The 18096-nt window shown below is 37.1% G+C and overlaps 1 protein-coding gene across 1 annotated transcript; it reads left to right on the forward strand.

Annotated features, from left to right (window-relative positions):
- The first annotated feature begins 993 nt into the window (after positions 1 to 993).
- On the forward strand, positions 994 to 18096 carry ywhabl (tyrosine 3-monooxygenase/tryptophan 5-monooxygenase activation protein, beta polypeptide like). Its single transcript, XM_066682339.1, has 6 exons — positions 994 to 1129; positions 5323 to 5628; positions 11131 to 11254; positions 15482 to 15645; positions 16363 to 16458; positions 16880 to 18096. Exons 2-6 carry the CDS (start codon positions 5335 to 5337, stop codon positions 16937 to 16939), a joined length of 738 nt encoding a protein of 245 aa, XP_066538436.1. The 5' UTR covers positions 994 to 1129; positions 5323 to 5334; the 3' UTR covers positions 16940 to 18096.

Below are 18096 nucleotides of genomic sequence, written 5' to 3' on the forward strand. Positions count from 1 at the left end.
CCCTTTAAGATTATTTAAGGTTATTTAAAGTATGGCAAAGCTGTTAGAATAGCTCCAGTGTTCCTAGTTTATTTGTTTAACAGGAGGAGACAATGTTCAAAATTTGATACAACAAATGTATACAGTATTTTGCATTGTGTGTGCTTCAGAAATAAAAAAGAACAAGTGCAACAAGTCCAGTTGTTAAATTTCCTCTCTACTAATTATTCCACAGTCAACTTTCAGTGGTATTATAACAAAGTGGAAAAGATTTGGAACACCAGAGTGGGGACAGTGGATGTTGAAGTGCATAGAGGAGAGATTGCCAACTTTCTGAAGATTCAGTCGCTACAGACCTCCAAACTTCATGTGGCCTTCATTCAGATTAGCTCAAGAACAGTGTGTAGAGAGCTTAATGGATGGGTTTTCATGGTCGAGCAGCTGCATCCAAGCCTGGTGTAAGGCATGCTGCCACTCTAGTGCAGTGAAGACAGGTTCTCTGGAGTGACAAATCATGCTTCTCCATCTGACAATCCAATGGACGAGTCTGGGTTTGGTGTTTGCCAGGAGAACTGTACTTGTCTGACTGCATTGTGCCAGGTGTAAGATTTGGTGGAGGCAAGATTATTCCCATAAACACACTCCTAATCCTTGTAGAAATCCTTCCTAGAAGAGTTGAAGCCGTTGCAGCTGCAAAGGGTGGGCCGACAACATATAAAACCCTATGGATTAGGAATCGAATGTCACTCAAGTTCATATGCATGTGAATGAAGACGAGCGAATACTTTTGGCAGATGGCAGTGTATGGACCACTAATAAAACTTTTTGAATTGTTTTACAACTCTCAGTGCTCAGTTGAACAGAAGTCAAATGCAGTATAATATATAGTGTGTTCGAAGTAGATGTTATTGTGTTTATAATGGCAAAAATTGTGATTTTTTTACCTGCAGAAACCGTTTGAATGTAGTACCAAAGTGACTTTAGTGCAGCTGTCGCTATGGTTACCATTGACGTCACCGCGCCCCGCTCCTGATTGGAGGGAAACCCCGTGGAGGAGCTCGAACACTGGCCGAGAGAATCAGCTGAGAGTCCGCGGTTTAGCTTCGCTAGCTCGAATTAAAACCTACGCTATTACCGTCTTTTCACTCAGGTAAGAGAAATACAGCTTAGTTAAGACGCGTTATTGTCTTAACTATTCTATATTATACGCAGAAACCCCGTTGTCTCTTGTGTTTCTTCGTGAAATGAACCGCAAATATTGCCTAGTAGCGGCCAATGCCGCACCGTTTATGCTAAAACCATTTGGAAATGAACAATGAAGAATGAGTAATTTGGTTAAACCTACTACGAAAAAGTAACGCATTGTAACACATTATCGCGTTTCATGTAAGCTCTCTTGGCTTCTCCACCAATAAGATATTAGAAACTGAAAGGAATGGCTCGCGAAGCTTAATTGAAATTTTCTCTTCCACCTTAAATGGAGCAGCAGCTAACGTTCTGAGCCGAACAGAAGAACTGGGGGACAGTTACAATAATGGAACTGCTGCACTGTTTAAGGTGGAACGGGACATTCAATTTTGAAACAATACAGAATACGCTCGGCTCTGAATAAAACCGCATCTCCATTTTAAGGTAGAGGAATAGAAGGCTATTTAGCTTTGTAAATATAACAGCTTCTCCATTGTAAGGTGGAATGCACCCTTCAGCTTTGTGAACCTAAACTAATTCATAATGTGGAACAGAAAATTCGAGTAGGACGCTACATTAAGCTTTGAACATTTAACGTGAACCACAGTCACGGGTTAAGGTAGAACGGCAAATTCGAACAAGAAGCGGGCGAACATGACGCTAGCTTAGGCGTTGTGAATGCATCTGCCGCACCTTTTTAAGGTGGAAAAGGAAAATACTTAAAGAAAGCTAACATCAGCTAGTTTATGCAACCAATGCACGGTTTAAGGTGGAACGGATAATTGACACAAGAAGCTAGCTTAAGCTTACCGCCAAAGCCTTGTATTTGGTGTTAATAAACGAGGTTATGAGAGCATTTATATTAGTTTGACACTTTAAACGAATGGTTTGTAGTTTTACTACTTTGGTTACATCCTTGGTCTAATGCAATATAAGACATCGGTTGCGGTTTATGGGCTGTAACGTTCACTAATGATAAAGCACCGTTAAAGTAGCGGACTAGCACTTTTCGTACGGTGTTCCGGTTAAACAGGTTTGTTGTTTGGTTGAAGAGCTTCTGTCTGGGAGGTTAAAAGCTTTATACAATCGTGGTTTTTGTACCTTGGGTGCAAAACTAAACCAGCTTAATGTATACGGTATTAAGGGGATAACTGGGTGTGGTGGGTGAATAAGGGCACATCCGCATTTTTCTCTCGTAGCCGTCAGTGTCTCAAGGAGCCCAGCGTAAGTAACTATATTTAAAACGCACACGTTCTAGTACAGGTGAACGCTGTACTAAACACCCGACTAAGCTTAAATGAAACAAACGGACTAATGTTGTATTAAACCACGGTTTAACTTTTAACTTCTTTATCAGATCTGAGAACTGTCTAAGCGTGGCCCAAATATTCAAATGAGCTCGAGTGATTGACAACTCTGCATCCACTACATCACTGAATGAATTGAGAGAGCCCACCACCACCCGCGCGCACACATCTTTCAGTTTTGTTTTTGAACTGCTAGAACCTGGGTTTGGGTGAAAGCTCAGGTTCAGCTTCAATCTGAGAGACCTAAAATTGTAGGAGTTTTAAAATGTTAGGGGAAAAGAGTAATAGAGTCTGCACTCCACATAGCAGGTCACGTCCAGCTTGGACAGGACACTATTTGATTTAGAGTCTTTTTTTTATGTAAGGACCTTGACCCTTAAACTGTAAGGCTCTCAGTTACTTACTTAAGTGTGTCATTTTGAAGTTAGCATCATACCTCTGTTAGGATTTCTAGGATAACTGGAAAAATCAGAGGGATTTTTATTATATATAGTTTTTAATTCCCCTGTTGTGTCATGTGGTAAAACAGCTCAAAACTCAATGATTTTATATCTTTTAAAAACTTTTCTTAAATATAATATAAAGAATAAGTTCTTATAACTTATATAGTTATATTTTTTTCATATTCAAAATATGAATAATGTTACACAAAAGGTATAAGCAAGGTACAATCACTGCACAATATAAAGAAGTCACAAAATTAGTGAACTGTTTAACTTCACCAGTGTTTCCTCTAGAATTTTTCTTTCCAGCAGTGGAAGGCACCCTCAACTCATAAACTGAGATGCATAGACTGCAGCCTGGCTTAGATCACTTAATTGTCTGTGATTTCTTTTTTTAAAAAGAGCTCCATGGCTTTATCATGGGGAAATGCTGCTAGAAGTGGCCTGTTGATGCTCAATAACATGCATTCTTAAGACTGAAGCTTTTAAATGGATTTGTAAATTTAAAATAAAAGAATCAATTTAAGAACATCACAATCAACACAACATACATTTATATTCAATTTATGTCCAATACTTTTATTAATTTCAACAATAATCTGTGATAAATTACAAGTTAAAATACTAGTAATTCTTTGTATGGGGGGAATAAAACAAATGCATATATAAGTTATTGTACTGTACATGACAAACTGGACAGAGGAATCTTATTTCCTTATTATCTCAGTGTAGTTTTGATTATTTCTGTATTAAAATCTCATTCAGTGTTAAAAATTAACACATTAGCATTGACACCAGTATCTTAAAGCTTATACATAGAATCTAAACAGACTCCATTCATTAGGCAATATGTGCAAAACCGAAAGTAACATTCTAAATGTTTTCAACTGTAAAACCAATCTTAACGTTAGCTAGCTTAATCTGCCTTTCTTTCTTTCCTCTCTATTTCCTCCCTCCTCTCTCTTGCTCGGCTCTCAGGTGTGTAGAGATTTGTAATTATGGTTTCATGGAATTATTTAAATGCTGATGAAGCAGCAGTAATAATTAAGCAGCAGCTGGTCACTGTCACAATAGTTGTTCTCTACCATGACCAGAGTCCTGGTCACTGCTAGAAATGTAATGTAATTGGAGGTATTTCACTATCTGTGTTAATTCCCAGTGTCTAGGATGCAAAACATTTTTAAAAAATTGAATGCTGAAGCTGGTGTTAATTCAGTCAGTGCATTCTAATTATTTTAGCAAATAATGGTACATTTAATGTTAGACTAGAAAATATGTTCATTAACTAGATAACGAGAAAAGCATAGCAGTGACCTATTATCACTTGTAATCTTATTATTAACATGCGGAGGGAAAAATCAATTTTAACCTCCCGTTAAGGAATTATAAGGCTAAGCTAGTGTGGTAGTGTGCCTAACCCTTTTGATTTGAAAGTTTTAACCATATTGTGTGAAGATTTACACTAAATTCTATGTCATCACCAGCTTGCTGACTCGCACACAATATAGGCCCTAGGACCACCAGAGGGTGCATCATGGCCCACTTGTAGATAAGAAACCCTTTAGTAAACCATCTCTGCTGTATATGAAAAATAGAAAACACTCTAGAGCTTTCGTTTTATTTTCATTAAGAAATTAAGATTCTTATCTTTTATCCTGTTCGTTGTGGGATTGCTTGCATTGTCGGCTGTTCAGATAGACGGAAGTCACATTCTAACTTGTAACTTGTTAATTCATTTATGTTAGTGTTTTAAATGTTTTGTTTGGTTAAATGTAAGACATTGCTTCATTTCCTGGTTCATTATACAAAATTTCAATATTTAGCTGCAAGCAGAGTGAACGAGTGTTGAGTAAAATCGTGAGCTCTCAAATATAAAGAGAAATTATCTCTAACTGGGGTAGTGGAGCAGCAGCATCAGAGTTTGATGAAACTCATGTTAGAATCCAAAGAGTGTGTAGATGTTTGATTTGTGGTTCATACTGCTTGTTCTTCATATTTTCTATGACTCCTGTCATTTGTTTATTTATTTAAAATATTTTGTAGCTTGTGATCAACTCCTAAACTGTAGGCATGCTTTGAAATTGAATGAATATATCTAATTTATTTGTTTAAATAATTCACATGTTTAAATAACATTTACAAAACATAATAAATTGTATTCATGTTAAAAATTTGGTATTTTTTAAATTTATGAATTGTTACACCATTCTGAACCGGCTGCTCAAGGTTATACCACTGTAGTGCTGAGACATGCAGCTTTCTCTTTTTAAGAATATGTATAACAGCCTGTAGTTTTTACTTTTTTGTAAAATCGAATCATACTGCCAGTTTTCACTGGGAGAACGAATACCCAGTGGATTATTGAAATATATAATTAACTCCTTTACTTGCATATTTCTTTCTAGCTCTGAGCAGCCATGGACAACAGTGAACTAGTGCAGAAAGCCAAGCTGGCCGAACAGGCAGAGCGCTATGATGACATGGCTGCTGCCATGAAGGCAGTCACAGAGGGAGGCAAGGAGTTGACCAATGAGGAGCGCAACCTGCTTTCTGTGGCCTACAAGAATGTGGTGGGGGCCCGCCGATCCTCTTGGAGGGTGGTCTCCAGCATTGAACAGAAGACAGAGAGCAGCGACAAGAAGCAGACGATGGTCAAGGAGTACAGGGAAAAGATAGAGAAAGAGTTGAAAGACATTTGCAACGATGTACTGGTAAGGGCCTTGTTATCTTTACGAATAATTGTAAATTGTAAATCGACTATATCCATGTAGTTGTATGATAGAAACCCCAAGCAGAATATGGACCAAAGCTTTTCAAAAGGATAGTGGATGATGGTTAGACGCATTTTTCACTCTTCTCTTTGTTTGGCAAACATGAATAAATGGCATGATTTATTGCAGTCCAAATTCTCATGACATCAGGCTAGGAAGATATCAACTGATGCATTCTCATCCTACCTGTTCCCTCAGCATAAATGTTGGTGCGTAATGTGGGATGGTAATCCCGATAAGTCTCCCCGGCTTACTCTAATTAGTTGTCATGTGTAGAGACCTTTTTCAGCCAAGCCTATTAGTTCAGTCCTGATCTCATTTGTCCGAACCCAAGGCCCAGGTGTCCTCGCTGCGGGATGAGTGTCGCAAGTGAAAGTACTCTTTGGGAGAGGACGCAGACAGGTTTAAGATTGTAGGGTCTGTTTAGCCCCCATGGCTGTATTCATCTAGTGAAAGTGATGGGTGGCAAAATGCGGTGCACAGACAGCTGGGCTTTGGCGTGTCTAATTGAAAATAGTTTGAACTGCTATAGTAATGAGCATAATCGAATTTACAATTAATTGTGAAATGTAGTATATGCATGATGAATTGGGAATGAGTGTGAGTATCAAAATCTGCAAAATGTCGTTAATAAAGCAGGGATGTGATCCTCAGAGCTTCTATTGCTTTCATGTTTTGAGTAACCCTGATGTTAATATACACTTATGCAGTACAAGATTTAGAAATCATTTGGGCTATTAAAAAAATTTACTAGTTTTGTATGTTATGCATTGCATTGGCTGTGTTTGGAGCTGTTCACAAATACCTCTGTGCAGATAGAAAATCTGTAATTGTATAAAAGATTTTTAAAAGAGGTAAAATAGTTTGTGAATAGGCTTCTACGAGTAGGAATAGATATATTTTGATTTTTTTGGATCGTTTTACATGTAAACCAAGGACACCAAGTTATTCACCACTGTGTCTAATGAATGGGTAATTTTGGCTCTCAATAGATATATCTGTCACATATTGAATGTTAGACATGCTTTGCCATGTGCAGACATGTAGACTGCATCGTACATTTTAAATCTGTATTCCTCTGAGTGCCAGTGTAAATAAACCAGTCAATTTTGACAAATGGTGTGGATTATCTTAACAGTGAGTCTTTGTATCGTTGTTTTTTTTCCTTAAAAGAATGACAGAATTATATTACTGTTTTTGTTGATGACCTATGCTTTTTTTTAAACAATCCTTGCTTTTGTAGAACGAGCATTTCGGGCTTGTCCGGTAATAGATGCCTTGCTGCTCATTGGTCTTTTAAATTGGCCAAGGGTCAGTATGGCAGAAAGAACAATCAAGAAATTCCAAAACTGCGTAATGTAGTATGGCATCTATAGCAAAAATTAAGTTGAGAATGAGCTAGAGTGAGAACAGCGAACACCCTATTAGCAGCTGGTCAAAAATAGACCCGCAGACAATTTGTAATGTGTTTTGAGAGTTAAAAGACCTCTTGAGGGTTGGAGAATAATGGAGTACCACACTTGAGCTTTTAACAACAAAAACCATTGGTCGTTTTATATTAACTGGATTCTAAGTCCCCAGTTAGGACATGCCTAGTTGGAAGCAGCAGCTTTTGAGGCTGTAGTAGTTCCTTGAACTTTTATGACAGTATCCCATTTTTGAGTGAATGTAAGTAAAATGCTCACAGTATTGACAAGTTGGTTAAGAACACGTCATTAAACTCTCCTTAGGCACACTTGTCTCAACAGTCGTGATAGGTCTGTTGTGTCTAATGCTAGAGCAGCAGCTTTTGACTGCTTTTCTATAAAAAGCACAGGGCAAGTGTTGTATAAAGTCTGCAATTTTGTAAAACCTATTCATGGGGTGGACTTTCACTTTGGAACGGAGCAGTTCTTTGGGCGATATGTGTTTGGTCTTGGCATTGCATTGGAGTGATACATTTTTTTTCATGTACTGTGACTGGGTAATGGGGGTTAGGAATAACCCTTTGTGTTTTTCTGTAGGGAGAGGGAGCAGGAGAGAGACTCTTGACTCTTTGACAGCTAAAATGATCTCACTTACACTTTCAGCATACAAGCCCTGGCTAGCTTTTTACTCTTCATTGGTTGAAAAATATACGAAAACTGTTTTTCCCCTGATCTTTATATTTTTATGTGATTAATGAATTTAATCATTCAAAACAGATGACTAAAAATTTATAAATGTAGAAAAACCAAACCTAAATCTAGAGCAGTAATTTTCTCATTCAAGTGATCCATAGACAATTCAGGGTGCTGAGCCGTAGGACATTTGTGTTTTATAGTCAAATTTTCCATGTGGACAAATGTTGTAAAAAACAGCCAAATATGTGGATGTGAGGCCTGAGTTGAGTATCTGATAATTCATACTAGTTGTCCAACATTGTTCCTCAAAAGTATGACTTTGACTGTGCTCAAATTTCAAAGTCTAATATGTTGTATTATATTATTCATCGATAAGAGGAATTATTTATGGACAAGCCTTATTTTATTTTTTTAAATATGAAATGTAACTAGAAAACACACGTCTCTTAGATCAGCACCCTGTGTTGTCTATGGATCTTTTGAATGCCAAAACCGCTGCTTTAGGTTTAGATTTTGTTAATTAAATATATTTTTAGTCATATCTGTTTTGGACGATTAAATTCATTATATACTTAAAAAAAAAAAAAAAAAAAAAAAGAACACAAACTTTTTCAACCAATGAAGAGTTAGCCATACGTTAAGTATGCTAAAAATATAAAGGAACCTCAAGGTTCAGAGTTGTGTGCCTGCAGGCCTTGTATTTAGGATGATTCACATGTTTTATCCTTTTTAAAACAGTAGCTGAGGCCCAAGCCTTGGATGCCAAGATCTCTGTTAAACATCTAAATAACAAAATACCACAGTGCATTTCATTTTCTAATTTGTTTATTTTTTTTACTAGATTGAGATTACCTCAGCAATCTTTGTTGATTGCACAAAAGGCTTGCTCCCCCCCTCCCCAGTGTTTAGCTACAAAAAAAGCTGAAAGGAATTTTAAAAAGAAACAAACTTGTAGCTCTTTCTAATTGGATTTCATGTCATCAGTTTAACATGGCAGAAATGACTCTAGTTTTATATAGAGATTTAATAACATATTCTTTAACACAGAATGTTGGGGGAGCAAGTTCACTATGTAAACCAAACCGATAACTGCAACTCTGGAACCAAAGCTCATTTCATATATCAGCTGTTTTACATATCCCATTGTTCCCACTGTAGCTTACACAAGGGGGTTATTTGTGCTTTAATGCAACTCAACATTACATGGATTGGCTAATATATGGCTTTCTTTTTTTTATATATATATATAATACAGACCCTATACAAGCTATACACCTTGAATTTCCTTCTGGGATCAATAAAGTATCTATCTATCTTATTCAGTGTCTTGTATATAATGCTTGCTTTAAACTTTTAATGTGAAGGTCAGATATACTGGCCAATAAGCAAGTTGGCCATTTATACAATTAAAGTTCAATAGTTTGTAGACACCATTTAAATAGATGAATTTATCTACAGTAAGTTGTACCTGTTGTAGACAAAGATGTTCAGTTGTGCATATACAGCTTGTTTAATGTCCATAGAAAAAAATTAAACGAAATAAACAATTAGCAGCTGTACATGAGCCATGCTCAATGCCAGCCATGGGCTAGTGGGGTATAAAGGTCCCCCTATTGGATATGTGGAGCAGTGGAACTGCATTCTCTGGAGAGATGGGCCGCCATTATCATATTTGTTTGGGGTGAGCTGGAGTGGTGTTTTTGGTCAAAATCTTATCCTCAAATATTGGTTCTACCCAGATGAGAAGAGGTTACTACAGCAAAGGAGGGACAGACTCTTGTATCATTACTCTTGACCTCAGACGAAATTTTGATCAGACAGGTAACCATACACTATTGGGCATAGGGTGATGCAGTAATTGCTGTTGAATTCAATTTGTTTTCCTTGCAGAAAAATAGCCTGTGTTGCTCAGCAGCCCATAGCATAGAGCAGAATCTCTTGTAATGATGCCACATTCATGTGGTGTGGCAGCAATCAGGCCAGCAGAACTGTGAACAAGCTCACTGACCTACTTCCACTAGCAGCAGCGCACACAGACTAGTCCATTTTTCCCATCCTCCTGCTCCCCCTCCCACTGCGCCTGACAGAAAGGAGGTCTCGTAAGCATCTGTGGCACTGCCGCCTGTTCTCAGGCCTCCGAAGCCTCAAAGATGAGCCATGGTTTTTTAATCAAGTGCTGAAAATTGCAAATTTAGATAAGAATTCTGATGGAACTAATGTCCAGTTATTATTAGCACAAACTGGTAGTATATTGGAGGGTAACGTAAATTGTCACTGTTTGAACATAACATTATTTTTTTATTTCTCTTTTTGTTGTGCTTTGTTTTATTTAAAATTACCTGTAGAAATGTATTTGCATGATCATATTTATATTTGTTATAAAAATGTTTGCACCTGTTTAAAAACAAACCTCTCAATGAGGCACCAACTAGAGGTTCACTACTTTAAAACATTAAGTTTTTGGGGTTTTTTTTCCCCTTCCCCTCTCCCTCTTTCTCCCCTGTGTGAATAACAATAGCTTCTCTTCTAACTGGAAAACAAAACATTTGATGTAGATTGTAAAGTGTATATGCTTTTTGCAATCACCATTTCAACAAATTGACCAAAGTAGATGCTTATTTCTTCATTAGTATTGTGCTATGTAAAGGCAAAAATAGCACAAGCACAAATGCACAAGTAACGAACACCCCTCCCACCCCAAACCTCAAAAAAAAAAAAAACCCGGTATTAAAAACAACCTGCTAACACACGAAGAGTAAACCACACTTAACGTTGTATTGGTTTCCAATGCACACAGTTCCCATTACATATGAGGTTTTGAGACATCACCACCCATATTTCATGGGGTTAGCTGTGATGATGTAAAAGCACATTGAGGTTGAGCATAGTCGAGAAGGTACCATGGTGCTTTTAAAACCTTGCAGATGAATTACTCTTTGTTTCATTGTTCCACAATGTACAGTTAACATTCAGGGTGGGTTTGTGTTTTTATTGATTTATTTATGGGCGTTGGATGAAACTGAAATGATTTTTGTTTCAGTGGAATTATTTATTTTTAAATATTTTAAGATACAGCAACATTTTATAATGTAATGTCTGAAAAAAAGTGTGATTTCTGCAATTTAATCTTTCTGCTATCTGATTGTAGACTAAGAGACTTATCAGTGCACTTATTTTTATTACAAAACATATTGCAGCTTCAGATGTAATTCTGCTGAACATGTTCTTCTCTGAATGTATTTTGTATTGGACCAGTTCCTCATTTTGCCTTCACTGATACTGCTCTTGTTCATTTGCAAAAATATAATTATAATTCACTGGCTTACTGTCTCCCTCACAGGCTCTTCTGGACAAATACCTGATTCCCAAGGCAACTCCGGCTGAAAGCAAAGTTTTCTACCTGAAAATGAAAGGAGATTACTTCCGATACTTAGCTGAAGTAGCCTTGGAAGATGAGAAAAAAAGTAAGTTATTTCCATCCATGCTCAGTCCCTCCAGTATCTTATTCACAGAAGTGGGTGAGGTTTAGATTTGATTGCATGGGAAGGGCTGAGGAAAAGACATGGTGTCATGACCTAGATGATTTCTTGAAGTTCTTAACCTGGCTTTAAAAACACACAGAGACTTCTGGTACAGTGCATCTGGATGGTTTTTAAGATTTCTCTCATAATTCTTCATGTCCTACTTTTGTTTAGAGGCATTAAAAAACAGGTCAAAAGCATATTTTTCTGCTATGTGTCCACTGCTGTTATGAGAAAGGCCACACCCTTGTCTTTTGCTCATAGTGGCCCTTGGTCTTAGAAGTGTTGCTCAGTGAGGTGCCTGCTGTCCTACATTTGGATGGAAATGCTTGCTTTTGCTGTGAATCTGTTGGGCTTGAGGTCATGGAAATGCTGTAATCTCTTCATGTCAATGAATGACACTATTAAGCAATGTCATTGTTAAGAGGATAGCAATTGATTGTCGCAATCTGTACTACACTATCGAAGGACTGTACATTTCATTTCAAGTGTATTCACTGTAACTCTAAGGCCAGATTATAGTAATATCCTGTTTCCAAAACCCATTCTGTGAAGTTGACTAGTCAGTAAATATTATTTTTATTTAATTAAGGGGAAAACAAAACATTAGTATGACTGTTCTATGATTGTTATCAAACGTTGCTGGTCAACATAGTTAGATTCTTGCTTCAGGACTCTGTGGTGTCACTGAGTGTGTAACAGTTTCCTGTTGCTTGAACTGTTTTTGACTCTAGGCCAAACATGCATAAGAGGAAGTGATGAGGTTCAACAAAAGCCCCCCCCCCCCCCTCTCCCCCTCTCTTTTGTTAAGACTAAGACCCATTCATAAAAAAGATTTTTTTAGTGACACACTTTGCACATTTGGATGTTTACAATGTGCTTTTCTAGTTTTAGTGGGAAAACTAGCTTTTTGCTATTAGCTTCGTGGTGCAGCTTGAATTGAATAACCTTAAGGTGTGTCAAGATTAAGTCTGACTGTTTAATTATAATAATGCATTGCTTAAAATATACCTTAACAAGAATTTTACTGATAAGCTGTGTGTTGTTTATTATCTCTTAATTACCTGGTCTTTTGTAAAGTCCTGGTAGAAATCAAATGATTTCTGATTACTAATAATATGCGATGATGGTCATAGTAATAATTCTCAGTCTGCTTAACACTTGTGCTAAAATGTGTGAAAGTAGTCTCGTTACCAGAGACATTACGTGCATAACAGGAAGAGGCCTGTGACTGGTTTCCTGTGTCAGGAGGCTGACAGACTCTCAGGGCATTAGCTAGGAACCTAGCAGAAGTGGGTGTTGATCACGTTCCCCCTGCAAACTGAATGAGAGCTTGGTTATTGGGGAGGATGTAAAACGTTTGACCTTGTAGCACTGGTGCATGTAAATATTTCAGGTGTTCTAGCTCAAAATATTGTAATGGAGTGTGGAACAGTTTTTAGTTTTTAATTTGACATTTTAAGTGCAGACCTGTCATTCATGCAACCCGGGCTTTGTCTTTTGCAGAGATTTTTCCGTTTAAAAAAAATATTTTGTTTTAGTAAGGGACGTTTTACTAAATATTTTTGTGTTGTACGTGATGCTGACCACTATGTGTTTTAAATGTGTCACAAAACATGTTAAAGGAACACTCTAATAGTTTTACCTTAAAATTACAGCTTCAAAATTTGTCGTTGCTACTCTGGGCTCAGCACTGCAGAAAGTGTGCTCTGTAACTTTTGAAGGAGGGTAGGAAACCACACCCCTCCCCCTCCCCATTGATTTCAGTATAGTGCTGTAACTAGGATTTATACCAGGGGTTAGAAGTCTGCATTCCCGAGGGACAGTCATTTGTTTACATGAACAAAAAAGTGTAAATGCAAACTTACCGTTTGTATACTCATCTCTTGAATGGAGGCAGATGGATGCAAATTAAGGTTAGCAGAAAATGTATTTCCTCTTTTAGTTCTAGGGTCATACACCAAAGTGTATAAATCAGACTAGTGCTCTAACATCTTTGGTAAGTAATGTTTATTAATTTGAATTTAAGCAGTGTCTGTTAGTGTTTGGGAATTATTATTGACTAGGGAGCAAGATTGCCAAGCCTTGCACTTTTAATAATATATTTGCATTTGTGATTGGTTGGAATGCCTTGGCTGCCATCAGCTGCACACCCTACTTCCTCCAGCCACATAAACCATTTGGCTACAGATCAGTATGTAACACTGTGCTGTGGCACGTATTTAATTATCTGACATAGGTCACTTTGTGTTTTGACTAATTAAGTTTGGTAAATTGCCTAGGGAATAACCTGTACCAAAAACAATTTTTTTACAGTGCTTATTACCCATATTTAAAAATAAATATTTTGTTTTAAGTAGACATTCTATGAAAAATGTCAATTCTGTTACAGAAGTTATTTGCATTTTAAATAAATGCTCTGACAGTCTGACATTTTAAATTTACTTTCACTCTTTATAACCTGAGGCTGTTGAAGCTGTCACTCTTGAAATAGGCTCGGTATTATGGGAGTTCACTGCACACTTCTGAACCATTGAAAATGAGGAGAGGAACAGTAGTAACAATTTCAGTGGCCAAAATGTGTATCCACTTCGGATTGGTTTGGTTTATGGCAGGAAGATTGTGTTGAAAATCTAAGTGTGATAACAGAATGGTTTGCAAGCACAATATATACACACTTCAATCTGTTCTGGTACTGGATGTATATCTTTATTATTAACACTATATATTTTTTCCCTGAGTACTTCAGTAAAACAAAGATGTTCACTTTGGACATATATTTATAACAGAATCTACTGCAAGAGGCTTTCAGAGGATAATGTAGGTTGATTACATTAATTACAACAAACAATGTCTTATCTAACTTTTTCTTATGTTTTAATTTAGTGGCTATTGCTTGTGATTTGTTTGTTTGTTTCTTTCTTTTTTTGGGAAAACATTAGCATCAAAGAGCACAGACAGAAGCTGGTCAGTCCAGTTGTCTGTTGACTGGTGGAGGAAGTTCCACTAGGCATAGTCAGTCTCCATTGTTTAAAACAACCAGTCTATTGTATTCCCTAGAGCAGTGGTTCTCAATCCTGGTCCTTTAGTACCAACGCCCTGCATATTTTTGAAGTCCCCTGGTCCACAGCATAGCTGATGTAATTAAAGAACTAATTTCCAAACCGTTCTTGAGGTGAGCTGTGAGTTTTTGAGCCGTGAGAATATTACCCTGTTCAGGGCAGTGGTACTTCAAAACCAGGATGGAGAACCACTGTCCTGAAGTAAGGAAAAATTAACCCTTTATTTCTTTCATCCTGTTTATTTGTATTTAATGTACAAGAACACTTTGATATCTTGGTTGGTATCTTGATTATTCTTTATTGTTTGAATTGACTATAGTTGGTTGTAAAATGCTGGCAACTACTTTGTCATGCATTGAATCCAGAAAGAAAGAGTCGGTACTTACAACTAAGGCAAATATTTAAGAACTCTTAAAGCTTTCAGACCCAATTCCTGATTGTTGTTACAACTTGCCACAGTCCCAGCAAAGAATTTGAACAAGTGGAAATTTCCTCGACTAATCAGTCACTATAGCTGAACACAGCTGGAGGCCAGTGAGTGTAGCGTTCAGATAGAAAATACTTAAATCTAAGTTTATTTGCAGTAGCTGTTCCTAAGGGGTGTGCATCTACCAGACCCTCAAATTAAAAATTTGACAAGGCCACTGGTTGTCACTTCTTCCTTTCTTTATTTCTAGTAGTTCATCAATAGTAGAACTATTTGAACAAAATTTGTTTTATATATTTCTATATATAACGTTTGGTTGTTTTTACGCTGACTTGTTTACCTGGACCTGAATTTTATCACCAGCTTTCATTGTTCCAGTCAACCATACTGCAATGGACAGATTAAACATGCAAATAATCCCAGCTGTCTGGAATGTTTTAATGTTATTTTGTGTCTAGTTGTCTAATGTTGATGTAAACATACAGATTGTGATGTTCCTGTCCAGATATGTACATGAGATATATGAACATATCCCAGTCAAATATTTTACTGTAAAGGTAAATCCAGCCTCAGCAGTGCTTGATTTTGTTAGCCCTAGTGAAATGAATAAAAAAAATACAACTCTAAATGCTCAAGAATGTGAAACTTGGCCATGATTTAACACTATGCATCATCCCACAGACATTATCTCCAGTTCAGAAGAAGCCTACAAGGACGCCTTTGAGATCAGCAAGACTGACATGCAGCCCACGCACCCCATCCGCCTGGGTCTGGCCCTCAACTTCTCCGTCTTCTTCTACGAGATCCTGAATTCGCCTGAGCAGGCCTGCAAGCTGGCCAAAACGGTAAGGGATGGTAAATGCAAATGGTAAAAAAAAATATAAAAAATTTACAGAATTGTTGTCATCACTAAAATAATACAGTTGTGCAGGACCTTGACATTGCATTCAAAGTATAAAAAAAATGCATATTAAAATGCATATATTCTTGAAGTATATTAAAATAAATAAAATTAATAAAATGCCTTTATTCCTGCCAAAACTGAAAAGTAGCTTCATGTTGAACATTATTTAAACAAACAGTATTTAATCTTACCTTTTAAATATTTTAGCATACACAGTAATTCAAAATAAAGTCTAGTATCTGGTCCTAAAATCAGATCGGTGCAACCCTACTCTGTACAGTTCCACAATTTTATTTTGGAAAGCAAGGTTTGATAAACCGAATAACTGAGCCACAGGAAATGATGAAAAAGTATGGAAGCCCATACTTCCACCAAATAAAAAATGGCACAATTATGTAATAATAATATAAATTGCTATCTCAATATTTTGAGATGATAGATATCTCATTATTTTAAGATACTATGTCAGTATATTTAGATAGTGTAGTGTTTATCTCAAAATATATTGACTTAGTATTTCAAATTAATGAGATCTCAAAATATTGAAATAGCAAATATGACAAAAAAATTTAATGTGGTGGAAACAGGCTTCCATAGAAAATAGACACTGTGATGAAACCCCTCAATGCTGATGTGTTATCTTTCCATCTTCTCATAGGCATTTGATGAGGCCATTGCAGAACTTGATACACTTAATGAAGAATCATACAAAGACAGCACATTGATCATGCAGCTACTGCGGGACAATTTGACAGTGAGTATCAGGCTGTGTTTGCAGTTACTTGTGTGTATGTTGCTAAATTTTTTTGCATGAGTGCTTTGTCCACAAATGTATTTCTTAAGTGAGGTCGGATGTCAGAAGTCCTTTTGAATCTAAATATTTGTCAAAACGCGTACTTTCTACTTTTTAAAAGAATGATATTAATTTACAATTACATGCAATTTACAGGCATTTGTAAAGTCACTATTACAGTGTAATTTCTTTTGGTTTTTTAAGAATTAATAAATGATGGTTGCACTTATATAACGCTTTTGTAGATAGTCAAAGCACTGTACATTTTTGGGAACATTTTATTCCTAAGAATGATTTTGCTAAAATTCTACAAAGCTTCTCCAACCTCAGCAGAAAGAGATCAGTTGGTAAGCATAACAAACATCTGTTATTCCTTCTTTAGCTGTGGACTTCAGATAACCAGGGAGATGGTGAGGACACCGAAGAGGGCCGGGAAAACTAAGTCCCCCTTCCCCCGTCTCCAACCGTCCTTCCCCTGACGACCGCCTTGCATCTTCCCAGCTCACCATCTACACTGAGACCACCTCATCGTCCAGCTTCTGTCTCCTTTAGTTCTTAATCTTCCATCCTTCTTCCTCCCTTTCTTTTTTTTCTTCCTTCATTTCTTTCTTTGTCATTGTGGGGTTTCATTTTCTTTCCCAGGGACCTGTTCTGTTGGAAGATGGGGTGAGGCTGTAGGGTTGAAGAAGATTGGGTTCTATTGGGGGTAAGGGGTGGGTGGGCTCAGGGGTGGGGTTCTAGTGGGAAGGGATTGAGGCTTGTCTGCTGTTGACCTTGTTTTCTCTTTTGAGGAGCTCTAGGTTTGTCTCATTAGTGTGGAAAAGTATGCAGGTGAAGGCAAGTACGCAACTCCAAGCCACAAGTTTCGTCAAGTTCAAGTTTTTAAACATTGGTTGTATACTCCGTATGTATATTCTGTACTGTCCGTTGGTCGAGGAGTTTGAGCATTTTTGCCGTAGTTGTTTTTAAAGCACATCTGCGATTTGTAGTCAACGTCGAAAAATCAGCCCTCGTCCATGTAGAGGAGGGGTTTAGCAGTGGTCTGTAGCTAGTAAAGAGAACAGCTGCTTCACACATCAGTTCAGTGGCCTGCTAGTGAGCACATACTGTAACACAGTAGAGCTGGGTGAAGAAAAGGACACATTCCATTTACTGTCACTAGTTTTTCTTTTTCTTGTTGTAAGTGACCCATCAAAAGTAAGTTTTCTTATTATTCCACATCATTTGCGAGGTATGGAGGACCCTTGAGATCAAAGAGCACATAAACTTCATATGGTTACCACATGACTGCAAATGCAGAGCATCAGCAACCTCCCTGTGTGTGTATTCAGTTTCCTTTTTTTATTTTTAATATTATTTTGGTTTTTGGTCCGGCTCAGTTTTTATTTGTTTGGTTTATAATTTTTTTGATACTTACCTAAATTGCATGTGGCTATGAAGTAGTTAAAGGGGGAGGGGGTTGTTACTGTTGGGCTGGCTAGCTTTGTTTCGTGTCTTTGGAATTTTCATAAAAAACACCAAGCATAAATGTTATTTGGAGGGAAAATATGTAATTTCATCTAAGTGGAATAAAAAAGTAATAATTTAATACTTTAATAT

This window comes from Hoplias malabaricus, chromosome 10 (genome assembly GCF_029633855.1).
Source record: "Hoplias malabaricus isolate fHopMal1 chromosome 10, fHopMal1.hap1, whole genome shotgun sequence".
Lineage (NCBI taxonomy): Eukaryota > Metazoa > Chordata > Actinopteri > Characiformes > Erythrinidae > Hoplias > Hoplias malabaricus.

Excerpts from the sequence above, each read along its gene's own strand:
- ywhabl (XM_066682339.1), top strand. The coding sequence starts at position 5,335 with ATGGACAACAGTGAACTAGTGCAGAAAGCCAAGCTGGCCGAACAGGCA. Across the intron at positions 5,629-11,130 it reads ACATTTGCAACGATGTACTG|GCTCTTCTGGACAAATACCT; the intron begins GTAAGGGCCTTG and ends TCTCCCTCACAG. Across the intron at positions 11,255-15,481 it reads CTTGGAAGATGAGAAAAAAA|ACATTATCTCCAGTTCAGAA; the intron begins GTAAGTTATTTC and ends ATCATCCCACAG.